Source organism: Pangasianodon hypophthalmus, chromosome 28 (assembly GCF_027358585.1).
Source record: "Pangasianodon hypophthalmus isolate fPanHyp1 chromosome 28, fPanHyp1.pri, whole genome shotgun sequence".
Lineage (NCBI taxonomy): Eukaryota > Metazoa > Chordata > Actinopteri > Siluriformes > Pangasiidae > Pangasianodon > Pangasianodon hypophthalmus.
The window spans coordinates 8,742,802-8,762,520 of NC_069737.1; the positions used below are offsets into that span (position 1 = coordinate 8,742,802).

The window sequence follows — 19,719 nt, forward strand, 5'->3', positions numbered from 1 at the left end:
TTGTAGAACGGTATACCCAATCGTAATGAAGGAGGCGGGGTTTGTCGGAATACGGATGGGCAGAGAGAACGGTTTGTTTCCTTTTTTTGTTTGTTGTATGAGTCACTGGGGTAGTTGTTAGGATCGGCACAGCTTCCTGTTGTCACACTGAGATTTGCAGATGGGATTAGAGTAACGTTTTAACCAGAGACTGGACTGGCTACGATGCACGACAGGTAAATAATCTGAAGCTAACGTGCTACACTGTAGCAGGGAAACACGGGTGTGTGAATAAATCGCAGAAAAAGCTGAATTTTAACAGCATTACTCAGACAGCAGTGATATTAATCACTTGGGTATTATACAGACTGGAACTGGATGACATGTATGTTAATATATTTTGCCACAATATTGTTTTTTGTTATTTTAGCTAGCTTTAGCCTGAGCTAAAGCACTGCTCTACGCTACCTTTATTTTTTACATATAAAGGAAACCTTCACCCTGAAACACATGACTAACATTAGACTATAAATACATTTAATATGTTTAGTGATGCCGGTGATAATGTGTTTATCGATACTGTTTTTTCATTATTCCCATGAGAAGGCAGCGGTAGTGTGCCGCTCTGACGTCACAGGGGGACATTGCTAGTGCTTAGCTCTATTTGGATTGGATTGGTTTATCAGGGTCACGTGGTCATATAATCACGCTCCATTCACAATATGATGTCCAAAGGCACTGGAGTAGAGGAGACACTGGCTTTTATTTAAGTCTGGAGCGAGCCAGCGTTCCAACAACAATTTAAAAATACAATAATCACAAAGTGTACAAGAAGCGTCCATTTTTCATTTCGTGATTCGGGAAGTGTTTAATATCTGGGGAGGGTCACTGATACGTGTGCTATGAGACTAAATACGGTAGATAGCAGCAGTCAAATATATATATATATATGTAGACTAGGACCGCACAATATATCGAAATTATCAAAATATTGCAAATGTAAATACCGCGATATGTATATCGCATGGGCTTGCAATAACTGAATGATTTTAATACTTCAAAAAGTTATTCAAAATTCAAAGTTTTAGGGTGACAGCAGATAGCAGAGAATGCTTTCTTTTCCTGAAAAGAACATGAAACGTATGTTGGTTATGTAATTTTCAGTTTTTAAATATATAAATATAATTTAAATTGATTTTGCACACTTGCAGCATTATCGTACCGCATATCGCATTATTTAACAAGTTATCGCATATCGCATTTTTCTTCAGTATCGTGCAGCCCTAATCCAGACAGGAATAAAATTATCAGATGACCAGTGAGTTTTCTCAGAGGATGAGAAAAACACTAACATGGCCGATCCGGACTGCAATTAAATCACAGAGGAGCACTTGTAAAATAGGAAATGACTCCAGGACCCCATGTAAATGTAATCCTGTCCAGAAAGGGCTACTGGCGCTTAATAGCAGAAAAAATTTCAACAATCTCAGACATGAAGGATAACAGTCGCTCCTAAAAATAGAAGAACATGAGCTTCTTTTCTCACGCAGAGCTCAACGTCTCATTAATGAGAAATCCAATGTAGAAGTTATGACGATAACAAAAGTTGACAAGTATGACAAGGCTGTGCCGAGTTACAGCAAAGTCCCGGCTCGACTAGTGAGCGAGCTACGAGATGACAAGTGTGATGGAGCTGATGGCGGTATTAGCTTGACAGTTGAAGCTTTGAAACCTTTGAGCACTGAGACCTACATACTTCCTTACCCCTCGTATGCCACTCTCTGTGTTTAAATATAAAGTAAAACAAGAAAATCCATGTTTTTATTGTTATTATTGTTATAACTATTGTTATTATCATTATTATCAGCACTGAGACCTACATACTTCCTTACCCCTCGTATGCCACTCTCTGTGTTTAAATATAAAGTAAAACAAGAAAATCCAACCTTTTCTTGTTATAACTATTGTTTTTATCATGTGTGTTGTTGTTCCTCTTTCGGTCCACGTATTTGATTTGGCTCAGCTTTTATGTCGGATGCCCTACCTGACACAACCCTCCCCAGTTTTTATCCGGGCTTGGGGCTGGCACTGATAGCGCACTGTTGTACACAGCCCCCAGTGGCTGGGGCTGGTTCCCTGGCCAGGAATCGAACCCGGGCTGCGGCGGTTAGAGTGCTGTGGCCTAACCACTAGTCCTCTAGGGACCCTGTTATTAATATTATTATGTGTGTTCTTTGTTGAAATAAAAAAATGAAAGGTAAAGCAAAATAAAAGAAAATCCTGGCCTTCACCCCCATTAACGTCGGCATCCATTTTCCTTAATTGCATGTCTGTCATTATAGGATCTTCATCATATAATCTGTTATAATCATATAACCACAAGATTTATTTGGGATCATCTCAATTTCAGACCACTTGAAATTGCACACTCTAAAACTGATTTAAATTTCATTCCAAAGGTCCCAATTCAGGTGAACTTCCCCAGTCTGGCATCACTTTATGTGTATCCACTCCTCAGACTCCTCAAATTGTCTGTTGATCCTGTCTATCTATTACTTTGCAGGTGGTGGTGTGCACACGAAGACCATGACTTCAAGGCCTGTCACGCAACTCTGCTGTAACCACCGACCCTGGCTGCATTTGAGCAGCCATCGAGCAGGTGCCAGGCGCCACTGCGCGTCATGCTGAGAAAGAAAACAGCACTATGAACCGATACGCTGCCCTCCGGCAGCTTGGCGACGGTACCTATGGCTCAGTCACACTGAGCCGCTGCCTGGAGTCTGGTGAGCTTGTCGCCATCAAGAGGTAAGTCGAGCTGTTCTGTTTTTCTGTGTTTGTAGCAGAGTTAGTACGAGGATCAGGGCCATATTCACAAATAATCTTACGGCTAAATGTAGCTCACAGAAGAAGCTCTTGGCTATGGCTGTGAGACTTGCCGAGCGCAGAGCCCCAGACCAAGACTAGCCGAGCGCAGAGCCACAGAGCCCCAGACCGAGACTAGCCGAGCGCAGAGCCGCAGAGCCCCAGACCAAGACTAGCCGAGTGCAGAGCCCCAGACCGAGACTAGCCGAGCGCAGAGCCGCAGAGCCCCAGACCGAGACTAGCCGAGTGCAGAGCCCCAGACCGAGACTAGCCGAGCGCAGAGCCCCAGACCGAGACTAGCCGAGCGCAGAGCCCCAGACCGAGACTAGCCGAGCGCAGAGCCCCAGACCGAGACTAGCTGAGCGCAGAGCCACAGACTGAGACTAGCAGAGACGCAGACCGAGACTAGCTGAGCACAGAGCCGCAGACTGAGACTTGTCGAGCGCAGAGACGCAGAGCCCCAGACCGAGATTTGCCGAGCACAGAGACCCAAGGCTGAGCGTGGTGACCTGGACCAAGATTAGCCGGTCAAAGAGTTCCGGACCGAATAAGCTGAGCACACCAACTTGGACTGAGATTAGCAGAGTGCAAAGACCCAGACCAAGACAGACTAAGCACAGAGCCCCTTACCTAGCCTGTCTAAACATCAGAACAGGGTCATTGTGGTATCTTGAGAGGTTTTGAGAATGACTATGAGGTCATGACTGCAATTCGTAGCATTTGAAGCATTCTGTGTTTGCAAGCGTTCAACTAGTGAATGCCATTGCCTTTTCAGTAAACCTGAGTGCAAAAACATACCATTGCATTTTCTGACCAGTCAAGTAGTGAAAACAGTTAAGCCGATTGCTGGTGTTTCAGCTGTGGAGGAACTCAGGGTTTAAAGCCTCCCATTTTGGTGATTATGTAGACAACTGTCAGGCTTCTGAAAGCCACAGTTTAGCGTGTGCTCTATTTTTAACTTGAACAGGATGTTATTATGGAAGAAGGGACGTGAACAGTAGCACTGGAGCCTTCCACTGATTTAACTCAATGGCGTATTTACGTTTTAAGGCAATTGAGGTCGCAGCACAGGATTACATAGTGAACTAATCTGAAAAGAATTAATGTGATGAAAAAATACTGCTCTGCAAAATGCATCCATGACCAGGTCATCAGGATTGTAATCAAGTCATTAGAATAAAGAGAGGTTTTTGTACTATTTAACACACTTTGATCAACTGTTAATGTTCTTCTGGTAGCCTGATACTGTTCAAAAGAATGCTAAATCATGGACTGCCAAACAGCTGTGGAGTTCATGATTCACCCCAGGGGGGTGCACAAGGAAAACAAGATTGCGACCATTTGCATTCTTTTAGTCCGTTCTAGCAGGGTTTGTTTTTGCAGGTTGTATACTCATGGTCAGCGTGTTTTTTTTTATTTTATTTATTTATTTATTTATTCATTTTTTAAATCATCAGTGTTCATGCATTAGCATATGTATGTATATTTTATATCATTATGCAGAATGAAAAGGAAATTCTATTCCTGGGAGGAGTGCATGAATCTCCGAGAGGTCAAGGTAAGCACAGTTGTTATCAAGATACAAAAATTTTCCATCATTTCATGCATTCATCTCTCTGAGAGCACTCCTACATACAAATCATTTCTCGCAAAAGATGTTTGGCTTCAGCTGCTCTGAAGGTGCGGGGAATAAATTACCTTACATTTCTTATGATTATGATTTTTTTTGTCCATTGCTGGCATACTACATTTAATAAAACTAATTTCTGCGGCAGCACAGTGAAGGTAGTAGGTGACTCGTGTGTCTGTGTATCTTGAAACTGCAGTGCTTCTAACTCCACGTTTCCCCTGTTTTAATCCTGTCTTATAGAAAAGAGCATGCAATCAAGCAGGCAGCCTATCAAGTACATTTACTAGATAATGATGAATCCTTTCCAATGCATGGAATTACAGAGCTTATAAATAGGCATGTGCTGATGTAAAGTTCTCATAACATGATAACTGTCTGTTTTTTTATTGGTTTATAATATCATTCAATTATAGAAGTCAGTAAATAGCACAGGTCTCACAGATTAAAGCTGAACTATCAATATAAGAACAAATTCCAAGACGTTATGCCCACACCGTGTTTAGCGCTGTCTCCGTATATTGCATAGACACATATCAGCACACGCCTACTTACAGATGATTCTTTAACCCTACGAATACACTCACTGGCCACTTTATTAGGAATACGTACTCATTCATGCAATTATTCTGTCAGCCAATCATGTGACAGCAGCTCAATGCATAAAATCATAGGGTCAGGGTCCTTACCCAGTATTGGTATGAGGTTCCTAATAAAGTAGCCAATGAGTGTATGTTGGTTATGTTAAATTCTGCTCTCACTCTCTTGGTTTTAGGCTGCAGTGGACACTAATAATTGATAAAACCTTAAAACAGTTCACTTTGCATCATCAGCACCCTGTTCTATTTCCATGGCCTTTCCATGATAATCTCTTTTTTTTTTTTTCCTCTGAAATATTTAGATTCAGGGGTTTGTTGAATGTGTTGTATCGATGAGTAATGCAGTGATTTTTCACTCTCAGTCCCTGAAGAAACTCAACCATGCCAACGTGATCAAGCTGAAGGAGGTCATCCGGGAAAATGATCAGCTCTACTTTGTGTTTGAGTATATGAAGGAGAACCTCTATCAGCTAATGAAAGAAAGGTAACAAATAAAATGAGCTGTAGACTACAGACTACACTTTTCGTACCAGTCTCAAAGTATACTGCACACCAGTATTGTTTTTCCACTTATTTTTCCAGAACACGCATGTTTCCTGAGTCTGCAGTGAGGAATATCATGTTTCAGATTCTACAGGGACTTGCCTTTATTCATAAACATGGTATCTTTCACAAACACATCTTTCTCTTTTTATAATCTGCCAAACAGAATTCAGAGAAGAAATAATCCATTAACTGCTGTGCCATCAAATTTAACATTAAATTAAATATTAAGTTTAACTTCTTTGAATTGACTGTTTCTTCAAAAAGATGAATTGTTCATCAGAACCTATATATTTCAGAAGCATTTGTGGTCTTATAATTTAGTATTAACAGTGTTTCTTAGCAAAGATCAGATGCTGATCAATTGTTCCCTAAGTGTTTGTTATTCCTAGCTTTATCTGTATCAAAAAAAGTGCCTGTTTAACTGTTGTGCCTTGCCTATAGGCTTTTTTCATAGAGACATGAAGCCAGAGAATCTTTTGTGCATGGGTCCTGAGCTCGTGAAAATTGCTGACTTTGGACTAGCTCGAGAGATCCGATCTCGTCCTCCTTACACTGACTATGTGTCGACAAGATGGTAACTTTTCCTTTTCTCCCCCTCTTAGAAATCTCACTAAGCATTTTTCAGTTGCATTTTCTTAGACATGATACACACATTTCTCCTTACTGATCTTTCTCTTTCCCCCCCCCAATTTATTTTTTTCCTGAATTTAGGTACCGAGCTCCAGAAGTGCTTCTCAAGTCCACAAGCTACAGCTCTCCTATAGACCAGTGGGCTGTAGGCTGTATCATGGCTGAACTCTACACGCTCAGACCTCTGTTTCCTGGCTCCAGTGAGGTGGACACTATTTTCAAGATCTGCCAGGTTCTGGGAACTCCAAAAAAGGTAGTAAGCAAATGGTGCTTGGAATTATATTATACTATATTATAGAAAATTATTTATTTTGCTTAAAATTGAGACTGTTTATTCTTAGTTGTGCATTTTTGTGAACATTTATATGTACCTGGACCATGTAGAATGACTGGCCTGAAGGATGCCAGCTGGCTGCCTCCATGAATTTCCGCTGGCCGCAGTGCGTGCCCACCCGCCTAGCCACCCTGATCCCCAACGCCAGCTCCGAAGCCATTCAGCTGATGAGAGACCTGCTGCAGTGGGACCCTAAAAAACGGCCAGCAGCCTCCCAGGTAACACAAAGTTTAAAATACTTGTAAAAATAAGTTTGTCTACCCAAACTGTATTCAAACCTGTCAACCTTACAACCTTTGGCATAGGAGCTCCACGTTTTGCGTAGGAGCTCCACGTTTCGGATCGTGCTGGTACGAGTTAATGTGGCAAAAGAGCAGGCTTTTCGCCCCAATAAAACCAGCAGATGAGCCAATAGATATATGAATCTGAAATAATCAGCAGTTATGCGGGTGTTTGAACTCTCCGATATTAACTGATTAACTGACAAAAAACATTTATAGGCTTACAGCAAAGTGTCCAATCTAATATTTTACAAATAATTTAAAGTACTCAGTACTCAGTGCTCAGATGAGTACAAACAGTTTGAGCTGTAAATCAGCACTGAAAATATGCACAGCGTCGAACCACTTCACAAGGCTCGTACAAGGGACATCAGACATTTGTAAAAGATTATATTGAAAATGTACTGTATAATGTACCTTTTTAAAAAATTTTCCCAATTCCCTTCTGCTAATTATTCCTCTTCAGGGTTGGCAGGTCTGAGTTATAATACTGCACACTACCACTGCAGTGTTATGTAACGTCATTCTGTTTGAAAATGCGACGTTGTAAACTGATATCATGATGCACCAGAAGGTTTTTACACAGCTGTTCCTCATCCTCTAACTCTGAGTCATGGTGCTGTTCAAATCCCAGGCCCTGCGCTATCCCTACTTTCACGTGGGTCAGATCCTAGGCGCACCACAGCAGATTCAGGACCAAGGACAAACGCAGCCTCCGCAACTCAGGCCTGACCCTCCTCCTCAGATCCCACCCCTCACCTTAGCTGATACAGCCCATCAACCCAAGCACCTGCCAGAGCCACCTAAAAGGCCAGGAAGGGCAGAGGTCAAGACAGACAGAGCAGTGCAGAGCCGCTTCCCTCTAATACATGACAAAGGCTTGCAGAGCAAGGTGAGCGATGTCACAGTGTTGGTGTGTTAGTTCCATCTCATAGGGCACATGCACTCACTGGCTTACACTCCTATAAACCAACACTCACTGGCCACTTTAATAGAAACACCTGTACTCCTCCTCATTCATGCTATTATCAGTCAGCCAATCATGTGGCAGCAGTGCAGGGCCTGTTTGCAGATACACACTAAGAGCTTTAGTTATTGTTTACATCAAACATCAGAATGGGGAAAAATATGATCTGGCCCACATGGGCTGGTTTGAAAATTTCAGAAACTGTTGATTCTCCTGGGATTTTTACACACAGCAATCTCTAGAGTTTAAACAGAATGATGCGAAAAACTAAAAAGCATGAGCAGTTCTTCTTGTAGAAACGCCATATTGAGGACAGGGTCAGAGCAGAATGGCCAGATTGGTACAAGCTGACAAGAAACTCAAATAACCACTCTTTACAGCCATGGCGAGCAGAAAAGCATCTCACAATCCACAAAACATCAAATATTGTCCAACCTTATGGCAGAGCAGCAGATTACATCGGGTTCCAGTCCTGTCAACCAAGAACAGGAATCTGATGAAAATTGTAAAAAGGCCAGGCCATGCATTTCCAATTTTCACCTGCCCATTGAGCCTGTGTCCACTGTAGCCTGATGCTCTTGGCCTGTATCCTCATGATTTTGTGCACTTGTGCTGCTGCCACATGATTGGCTGATTTGATAATAGCATGAAAGATTAGTATTTCTAATAAAGTGCTCAGTGAGTGTATGATCAAAATATATAATATCTTACAAATTGTTTCAATCATAATAATGATTAATGAATAATGGAAAAAATGAAGATGGAAGCCAGACTCGAGTAGTGGATTTTACATGCACTGCCAGGACAGAAAAAACACATAGACTTTTGTTAAGGGTACAAACACATTTCGCTGGATAATCATATACTTGTTTGTTCCCTTTAGTCTGTATTATATGTTATTACCGTATGTTAGCTGCTACTTTTTAGCCTGGTCAGTTAGGTTTCTGGGCAACCAAAACATGGGACTGGGCAGCACACTGGGGCTTTTACTTGAATGCTGGGCAACTAATGAATTTATCTTCTGTCTTTCCCTGGAGCAGATAAAATAGCTTTAGTGACAGGTAACAACATGCTAATGTATATGGAATACTGAAGTTTCTTCTTTTGTAGATTTGAGGATTTCAGTTTTCCATTTTCATACCTATGTATTCTGAATTTTGTTTTTAGCCCAGAAGTATTATTCTGATGTGTATTGTGTGTTTATTACAACTTTAAATTTAAGATTAAGACGAAGCCCCTCAGATGAATGGCAAAATATCTCCTGGGTTAAATTGGACACAAAATTAATAGTGGTAATGTAATGTCACACCGTACATTGTTGTTATTGATTTTATATGATTTGTGTGTGCGTGTTTGTGTGTGTGCGTGTGTCAGCTAACTCCAGAACCCGAGAATGCAAATTTGCCTAGCAGTTTATCGAAGCCTAAAGGAGGCCGGAGGAGGTGGGGTTATGTGACGGGGGTCTTAAAGGGAGAAGACTGGGATGATTATGAGGACACAGACACTACAACCACCACTCTGAACAAACCCATTTTCATCAGCAATGAAAAACGGCTACAGGGAGACAGCAGTGTGAACAGGTAATCTGGTTGCTGTCTCCAGCAATATTCTGAAAGAAAATTATTGATATTAAAAAAATGGTCAGACAGTCAGCTAAAGATAAAAACATGACCTAGGGTGTAAGAGTACATCCATTTTGACATTAAGACCACCAAAATGTACAATAAAACTGTTGTGTAGGACTGCATAAAATGACATTACAAACACTTTAAAATGTAAAGTAGAAGTGATGGATCAGCTTACAGAGATTGTATGTGATTCATCTCAATTACTCTTCATTACTTTATGCAGGCTGGGAAACGTTTTGGATTTCAGTCTGTCCAACGTCAGGAGCGAAGGAATCACAAATATAAATAACGTGCTGCCCTTCCAGGAGCCGTCCAGGACAGCATCAGCAAAACAGCATTACCTGAAGCAATCAAGATATTTACCAGGTATTTACACCTGCCACCGCATCTAGATCACTCAAGGTGTTTTCCAAAATCAAATTTCAAATTAAAGCATTTCTGGAACTAGCAATAAACTAAATATTTTACTATGTAACTAAGAGTTAAAGGTTTTATATATTTGCAGTATGTTAATGCTGACAAAACTTTTACGTAGCTACATATTCAGAATAGATTAAATACAGTCGGAGGATGCACCTGCTGCATGTAGACTTTAAGACATTAAAATGATTGTTCGGGAATTATCACATCTGATTCCATAAAAATTTGACTCCAGTGGAAACATGACAGTTTTTTTCTTTTAAGTTAGCATGAAAAAGTAACCAGTACTGGTTCCTTGTGGTTGAAAAAGGAGTGAGATTTGTGCAGAGGTGCACAGTACCTATCGGTAATAAATAATCAGTACATTTATTACCTTTGTACAAAACCCGTGCAAATAAGTGGCAGCCTGTGGTTTATGACCTGTTGACATGAGCAAACAAATGCTCTATTTAACCTGAAATGCAGCCATTTGCAGCTTTTGGTTTTTAAGTGTTTTCTTCAGTAAAGTGAAATGAAGTTGTTTCCAGATCTCTGTTTATTTGATCCTCCATAGAATTATTTAAAATAATTTTTATAAATCAAACCTCCTTTAAAGCCACCATATGTTTACACTGCAAGGTTTTCAAACCAATTTTGCTTTTGTTACAGACAAAATCACTCATCCTAAAAGGATTCTTTGGTCATGAGTTGAGATCAGTGGACTTAGAATGCATAATGTGCTCACCAGCAGCCAATTTAGTGCCATTGTGCCCAAAGGACAGTGTGTGACCACTGCTACGATACCAATAGAAGGATGGTATAGGATGATGTGAAACTCATGGGACAGCTACAAATACAGTGGCAATGACAAAATGTAAATGATGCGTGTGATTTAAAAGAAGAGCAGGTTGTTGAATTGTGGCAGCAGAGAGAATGGCTTTTTAATGTCTAATCATAGTCTAAACAGGACAAGGCAGAAAGTGGCATAGCATGGAAAGAAATAGAGTATGAATTCTAGCTTCTGTGTATGTGGCTCTTTTCAAACGTGTTGGGTTTATTTACCATTATGACAGCATGAAACTGTTTCATGCTTCCCTGTTCACCATTTTGTGAACGCCTGCATGTTCAGATGAATGACATAAGCAGAATTTAGTAATGTTCTTGAATCACAGGTCTACCGTTAGAGGATCTTAATCAGTTATTGAACATGGAGAACACATTATTGCCTATAAGTCTGATCTAGAATTCGACCAAGGTTTTATACAGTTTCACAAGTAATAAACTTAAAAGACCACATTCTAACCTGGCTTAAGATGAAGCACTGTAATGTGTAAGGTTTGATGGCTTTGCTTGGATTTGAGCTATTAATATTCTTCAGAATTCATCTTCTGCACTTTAGAAATCATCTAGCTGTCACATCAAGAAGAGAGTGATTCAGCTGTGGCTGTATAGCCATTGCTGGTTTGGATCATGACCATGTACTTTTTATTGCTGCTATAAAACAGGAGTAGTATGTATTATTACAGGAGTAGTATGTATGTGGGGGGGAAAAAAGGCCGTAATCCAGCACATCAGTGTTTAATTTGTGTACTGGAGCAGACAGCTGAAGAAAAAAAATTGTTACCATACAGTTAGGCGGCAATGTAGATCAACTACAATTCACACACTCTGTCCAGGAGAGGGTGTTAGCTCTCCATCTGGTATTATACAATGATCTTATTTAAAGCAGAACTGGGATTTAACATTTGTAGCTGAAGTGCTGTAATCAGAACAAATATAAATTCTGACATTTTAGTTTGTCCTCAGGTCGTGCTTCATTTAATTAGCTTGTATATTATGTGTTCTCATATGAAAGGGTTGAGCACAAAGAAGCATGGAGCAGTTAATGCAGCAAAGGACTACAGTGGGAACATGTGGGAGGGCAGCAGTGTTCCTGTCGGAGGGACGCTATCTATCAGGGGCAACCATGGTAAGAGACAAACATTGTACATTTTTTTGTGGCACTTAATGTCAGTGTAGCTAACAGTGAGCATACCATGATGTTAATAGATACCGTTAGGAAAGACAAAATGATCAAATGAAAGCCTCATCAGCATTGTTTGTAACTTCTCAGTTTTTGGACTGTGTCACATTTTGCTGTATGAAGTCTAGAAACATTTGTAACCATTTCATGTGGCAAATGTGCGATGTGTTGCAGGTACACATACAGGCGGATATGTGCCCTCAGTTTATAAGAAAGAGATTGGTTCAGCTGGCCAAAGAGTGCATCTCGCACCAGTTGATTCAACACTATCAAGTGAGTTACAGAACTGGATATTACTTATTGGCTTATATGAAATTTATCACATACTTCCTACAGTTAAGTAAGAAATAAAACATATGTGAAATAAAATAAATGATAGGGAATGCTATTGTAGGGAAAAAGTCGCTAATATAAAGTCGTAAAAAGTCACTAATCTAGAGAGAGAGAGAGAGAAAGATAGAGAGAGATAGATATATACATATATACAGTTCACATCAAACATCAGAATGGGGGAAAATGTGATGTGATGTGACTTAAACTGTGGCATTGTTGTTGGTGCCAGATGAGCTGGTTCAGAAACTGCTGATCTCCTGGGATTTTCACAACAGTGTCTAGAGTTTACACAGAATGGTGCAAAAAAAAAAAAAAAAAAAAAAAAAGATTGAGTGAGTGACTTTTCTGTGGGTGAAAATGCCTTTTTGATAAGAGAGGTCAGAGGAAAATGACAACTCATATAATCACTCTTTACAACCGTGGTGAGCAGAAAAGCATCTCAGCATGCACAAAACATGCAGTGGATGAGCTACAACAGCAGAAGACCACATCAGGTTCCACTCCTGTCAGCCAAGAACAAGAATTTGAGGCTATCATGGGCACAGACTCACCCAAACTGGACATTTAGAAGATTAGAATAAAGATCACCTGGTCTTTTTTCCAGTCTTCAACTGTTCAATTTTGGTGAGTCTGTGACTTTCTGCTCACCATGGTTGTAACGATTATATGAGTTACTATATCCTTCCTGGCAGCCCGAACCAGTCTGGCCATTTTCTTCTGACTTTTCTTATCAAAAAGGCATTGCACCTCAAGGTTTGATGTGTTATGTGCTCTGAGATGCTTTTCTGCTCATCACGGTTGTAAAGAGTGCTTATTTGACTTACTATAGACTTTCTGTCGGCTCAGACCAGTCTGGTCATTCTCCTCTGATCTCTTCTGTGTAAACTCTAGAGATTGTTGTGTGTGAAAATCCCAGGAGATCAGCAGTTTCTGAAATACTCAAAACAGCTCATCTGGCACCAACAGCCATGCCACGGTTAAAGTGGCAGAGATGACACTTTTTCCCCATTCTGATGTTTGATGTGAACCTTAACTGAAGCTCTAGCATTTTTATTTTTAAATCATTCTGGAGACATCTAAATAATGTCCATGTTATTGAAAATTAATCCACACCTTCAGATTTGAGAATTTATCCATGCTGTGGTAAAATATATAATAAAATATAATATAATTTTTACACAGTTTTACAAATTTAAGGTCAGTTATACCTCAGTTTTAAGTTAAATTGCAATATTATGCTGAAACATGTCTCGCATTGGCTTATTTCCCTAATGAAAAAGTCACAAATGTTGTGTGTTAATTATTTGAGGTTACAAAATGCCCTGTTTCTCAGAATGGTTATTATACAAATAATTACAAATAATTGCCCACTTGAGTGAAAGCTTAAATATGCCTGTCTTTCACTTAGTATTCACAGGTGTGCAGAATTCTTTGCTTTCAAATTAAATTCAATACCCAAATCCTACACACCCTGAATGTGAATGTATATTTAAGCTGAATGAGACACCCTGAATGAGACATGCATATTTAAGCTTTTGCTCAAGTGGGCAATTATTTGTATAATAACCGTTCTGAGAAACAGGGCATTTTGTAACCTCAAATAATTAACACACCACATGTATGACTTTTGCATTAGGGAAATAAGGCAATGTCATGATGTGTTTCTGCACTTTGTCTGCACAGATGTCTTTGCATTGTGTGTATGTTTAAATATCTATAGTATGAGTAATTAGTGCATTTATGCCCATGTGTTTAATGTCTTGTGTTCCCCCTGGGGGGATCTAGCTGTATTTGATTCTGTTTCATATTAACTTGTCATTTCTTAGATTATGCAACGTGGAAATCAAGCAGGTCAAATAGTCACGTGGGCACGTCATCCTACGTGCCGTCTCCCACCAAGAGCACACCTGGCATGCGTTCTCGGCCTCCTCTGCAGCCCGTTCACGGCCGCACAGACTGGTCTGCCAAATACGGCCATCGCTAGGCCATTTTCAACATGAGCGCTGCTTTCTCTACCCTGTGATTTTAAATATATACCTTCTTATACAGCAATAATCTTTTACATTCCTCTGTGTAAATTGTTTGTGTAAAGTTTTTATATTAATTTTGCAAAATATGCACAAGAATCTCAGTGGTAGTGTCAGTGTGTCTTCTCTTTTATCCTACATAATCTCTGCAAAAAAGTGTATGCATTAATATGTATATATAGCCAGTACATTTGGTAATATTAAAGGTCTTTATTTTACATTTTTGGATTTGTATGTGTAGATGTGTCCTTTGTCAGTTTTCCTCCTCAAACTGTTTCTTTTCTATCATTTTTTTTAAAGCAAAAACTTTGTCTTTGCTCCCTAAAATGTTATGTATATTTGGCAATGTTAGTTAACACAGTGTTATTCGATTGATTACTGACATGCTTGTTACTACCTTTAAAATGATTAAATTTTGAATACATTTAAAATATAAAAATAAAAAAACTTTAATGACAAAACGTAAGCATCAGTCATTTTGTTTAAGCATAGAAAATTTGGTATCTGAATTGCATAAACAATTAAATTGCTGGTATGGCCGGTGGTGTCCCTATTTTTATTAATGAAATAAGTAGGCAGAATAAAGTACCAGCATAAAGCTGTTGAGCATAAGGTCTTTCCTCGAGGGCCCAGCAGTGGCACTCTGGCACTTCTGCAATTTGAGCTTGCCATATTTTGATTAGTGATGCAATAATCAGTAAAAAAAAAAAAAAAAAAGCATGAGCAGGCATCATGCGTCAACATTTGCGTAGGTGTCTGCCAACATATTTTATGCTGTTACATTATGCTGGGTCATATGATGCAGCCTGATGCTAAGTAGAGTTACTATTACCAACCCAAAAGTGGATTATTTTCCAATAACAGAACGTCTCATAGTGTTTTATTCTTCTTATACCAGAAATTTGCCAATGATAACAATTTTTCATTTTATTAATAAATGACATTTTCTGGAATACTCACAAAACAGCTCTCTTAATGAGACACAAAACACAGCTTGTCATGTTACCATAAATCGGAAAAGTCCATTCTCTCTCCTAAAGACTACACTGTCGAAAAATTTATGACTGTTACAAAGCGCTAACACTGGAGACTCCTTCCATAAATGTTAAATAAATGTCTCCTTACAGAAAGATTCAATGATACTATGTTTTTCTTTGTTCTATAACAACACATTTTTAATCTGTTTATTAGCCTTAGCCTTAGATTTTTGTATATTATGAGAGTTCAATTTTTTTTATTTTCTCTGCTACTTAAAATGTTATGCATATTAGGCAGTGTTAGTTCACACAGTGTTAATTGATTGATAAAAATATTTAAATTATAAAAAGTAAGGGTTGGTCCCTTTTTTCAGCATAGGAAATTTGGTATGTGAATTGCATAAACAGAATTGCTGGTCTGGCTGACCGAAAAAAAGATGATTTTTCTCAGCAGTTTGTATCCACAACAGAACCATATCTTAAAAAGTGTTGCTTTTATTAATGAATACAGGTGATTTAGAGTTATTGAGAAATTCAATACTGAGTCAGGTCCTAAAATGAGTGTAGTAGGGCTACTGGATTTAGCATTCAAATTGGCTTTATTTTTTAACCACTTTGTGCACCACACAAATCTCTCTGCCTCTAGAGCTGCTACCAGCTCATGGTATGACAACTGTGGAGGAGATGATGTCCTTCAGAAATGAATATACTCATAAGAATACATCATGTTCCTTCCCTGGTGAATTACTAGCACACAGGTGAAGCAGTATGAGTTCCATACCCTATACGAGTAGCCAGAATGTTGTCCTGTAACCGATTTGAGCAGCTATACAAGTACATGGAGTAATCCACAGTCCAGTGCCAGGACAACATTAAAAAAGCTTGCCAATTTTTGGAGGTGCTACAAGAAAATTTCCCAAAACGTCTTAGCCCCTGGGGTAATAATATAAAAAAATCACTATAAAAAATCACAATATAAAAAAAACATCAGAATGAGGGAAAAATATGTGATCTCAGTGACTGTGGCATGAATGTTGGTGCCAAAAGAGCTGGTCTGAGTATTTCAATTTTCAAAGACTTTCAAAAATTAAATTAAAAATAATAATAATTTAAAAAAAAACATTCCCATCCACCCCATCCAGTGAGTGGCGGTTCTGCAGGTGGAAACACTTTGTTGATGAGAGAGGTCAGAGGAGAATGACTAGACTGGTTCAAGCTGACAGGAAGGCTAAAGAAACTCAAATAACCACTCTTTACATCCGTGGTGAGCAGAAAAGCATTTCAGAATGCGCAACACACTGAACCTTGAGAAGGATGGGCTACAGCAGAAGACTACATCAGGTTCCACCAAGGTTCAGCCAAGAACAGGAAACTGAGGCTTCCGTAGGCACAGGCTTGTTGAAACTGGGGGGGATAAAGACCAGATGATGTTTTTCTGATCCTCAACTATCCAGTTTTGGTGACAGAATTTGTTCAAGAACTTACCTAAACAAATAGCATCATGAAGGTGCTATTGAAGCAAGTGACAACGTTCTGGAAAAGTGTCAGGGTTTGGTTATAAAAAATAGCCCAAAACTTTGAACATGAAAATGGAAAGAATACAGTTCATGTTAGTAATTACATGAGGCTTATCACTAACTGATATTAGTTTTAGCATGTTTTTTTTCCATTATTTTACATTCCTCTTGCTTATGTGTAATATTTATTTAAAGATTTACTAAACACATCTTTTATGAATTGTAATGTTACATTATAGGTCATAGTGTTATCTTGTCCCCTTGCTCCTTGGCTGATTAACGGCTCGGTACTATGAGTTCTGTCATACCTTTAATTTTGAAAAATTTCACAGATTTATTAAGGAATGCTAGAATTGTACAATGTTCTAAAGGGTTAAACATAGTTGCCATATTTGCTGTAAAATATTGTCTTTACATGCATAAAAGTACTAATGCAAGTTTGATGTTTGGCACCTTCACCTTCTGTAAAGACTCTTTCAATCAGCTCCACCCTTAGCCTGCAGACACATTCCTTAAAGCTTTACTGTACAGTGCATCCCCTCTACCATCATTCATCATGTCTCTATGAGTCCTTAAAAGCTCTGAACCCACTGATTATATTGTACAAAATATATTTCATGGGGAAGCTGGTGAGCTGTTGTAAGTGCTGATATGCCTTAAGCTGAGAAGCAACTTTAAGGTAATGGTATAAATATCTAAGCCTAAAGGTTAGTGTAATGAGAGCAACAAACACACACAGGGTACTAAACATCACAACCAACATCGCTAATTATTATAGTATGCAAGGATGCCTAGTTGTACCACGGATGTGTAAAACAAAGACTATTTTCACTTGTGGTCCCCTAACTGCTTAATTTTACTCGGCCTGCATATTTCCGCACAATGTCGGGGAGCAGTATACATTTAACCAGGCATGTTCTCTTTTTTTTCGCAGCACTGTTTTTTAATCGTAATCCTGCCCACTCCCAAAGGAATTTTGACTAACCCCTCCCACTGCCGCAGCCACTCTTGACCAATCCTGTCCTCTCCCACAATTACTATTTTTGTTTGTACTTGCCTGTAATATTGTCAAATTAACTTAACTCCCAAAATATAAGCAAATTAGTGATTTAAACCACAGTGACCCCAACCACGATAAAACATTTACTGAAGATGGATGACTGAATGTGGTAAATGTGTTGTACAGCACTTTACCACATCCAATACGCTCCCATGTTAATCAGCATGGCCTTCCTTTGTCCAATGAGCTTTTTATATGACCTCCAGCCTCAATGGCTTTTTTTGCTGTGTTCATGGGACCCAACAAAAAAGTGGCAGGAGTAAGCAGATTTTACTTTCATATAGGCAAGAGTGGGTGGACAGATATGAAGGTCGAAGAACAAAGAACGGCCACATTCATTAACATGAGAGCATAGTGGGTGAGATAATGTGCAGTACTATGTGACATTTATCATGTTCGTTCTTTCATTTTCAGTAAATGCTTTATTCTGGTCAAAGTCATGGTCAATTAAGTTTGTCATAAAATATTATGGGCAGGTAGTAATAACTGTGTGAGTAGCCAGGATTGGTCATCAGTGCTTGTAGGAGCAAGCAAGATTTGTCATAATTCCTTCAGGGGCAGGTGGAATTGGGATTAAATGAACAGTCCTGTGCACTTTTTGAACATTCCTATTTTTCTTTATTCACAGAAGTCTATTTTAAGATGACGAGTTTTTCATTCCTACTATCATCCATTATCAACTCTCACAACTCACACTCAAGTAGAGGAAAGAGACCTGCATGTGCATGGAAAAACTGTCAACTTTTAGGAATCCCGTTATCAAACATTAACCTCAGTGGCTGTAGAAAGATTTAAAATCAGTCACCACCACCACCACTTCTCACACAAGCCCAAGAGATGCCTACATGTTGGTAGTGTTCCAGTATGAGGGTATCCTTAAATTGACTGAATCACTTGAGGTAACTGATTAAAACAAACCACCTGCCAGGACACGGGTATCTACATTAAAAGTGCATGTACATACAGTCTTGCTGCCTGATGTGATGGCAATGCATGATCCTCACACACTTCTACTGGCTCTTCTCGCTCTCCAGAACAGCCTGATTCATTCTGCTACTTGCTCTGCTTGGAGCTTCTAGACTTGTGTCTCAACTGTGATTGCTGTTTTCACATGGATACAGTAAAGATTTGCACTTCCAAAAAAAACTATTAAAGTCTCACACTTTCTTCATTGGATCATCTCACTTGGATTCTATGGACTTGTACACAAGAGCTGCTGCTGTAATCGTAAAGGCTTTGATGCTCATACTGAACTTCCTTTCAACTCAGTATTGTTTGCTTTTATAGTATACAGCCATAGAAGAGTAATAATTTAATCCCATTATCTGGTGTCACTCGAAAGAGGATGAGTTCTCTTTTGAATCTGATTCCTCTCAAGGTTTTTTCATTTTCTTTTCATCTTTTTTCCTCACCATGGTCACCTCTGGCTTGCTCATTAGTAATGATTAGTGAGGTCTATTATTAAATGTGCTATGCATATGTAGTTGAATTGAATTGAACCTGGCAGGGGGGTAGGTAGCAATGCCATCTCACAGCCCCATAGTCCCCGGTTTGATCCTGAGGTTGGGTTACTTGTCTGGGTGAAGTTTTGCATATTCTCCCCATGTTCATATGAGATTCCTCTGGGTATTCTGGTTTCCTGCTATTGACTGGCTATGCCAAATTGCCCCTAGATATGAAGATGTATGAGCATGGTGCTCTGTGATGGACTGGCATCCCACCAGGGTGAATTCTCCCATATTGTGCCCAGTGTTCCTTAGACTAGTAAGTTAGACTAGTAATTTATTCAGCATCATATTTAGTTATTGCCATTTTAACTGAGGGTCTGATGAGTCCCATACTCCCTAGTAAGCTTCCAATAACATAACTGGAACATCATTTTCTGCCTGGGAAAAATCCTAGCGCCATCTTTCTACATCTCATCACAGTG

At 39.3% G+C, this 19,719-nt stretch overlaps 1 protein-coding gene across 1 annotated transcript; it reads left to right on the forward strand.

Moving 5' to 3' along the window:
• The first annotated feature begins 29 nt into the window (after positions 1-29).
• Positions 30-14,701, forward strand: cilk1 (ciliogenesis associated kinase 1). The gene is made up of 14 exons (XM_026943106.3): positions 30-215; positions 2,543-2,784; positions 4,345-4,399; positions 5,430-5,551; positions 5,650-5,729; positions 6,055-6,187; positions 6,325-6,496; positions 6,628-6,795; positions 7,493-7,750; positions 9,200-9,405; positions 9,677-9,819; positions 11,708-11,821; positions 12,050-12,148; positions 14,035-14,701. The coding sequence occupies exons 2-14, from the start codon at positions 2,684-2,686 to the stop codon at positions 14,190-14,192; spliced, it is 1,809 nt and encodes a 602-aa protein (XP_026798907.2). The 5' UTR covers positions 30-215; positions 2,543-2,683; the 3' UTR covers positions 14,193-14,701.
• Positions 14,702-19,719: the final 5,018 nt, after the last annotated feature.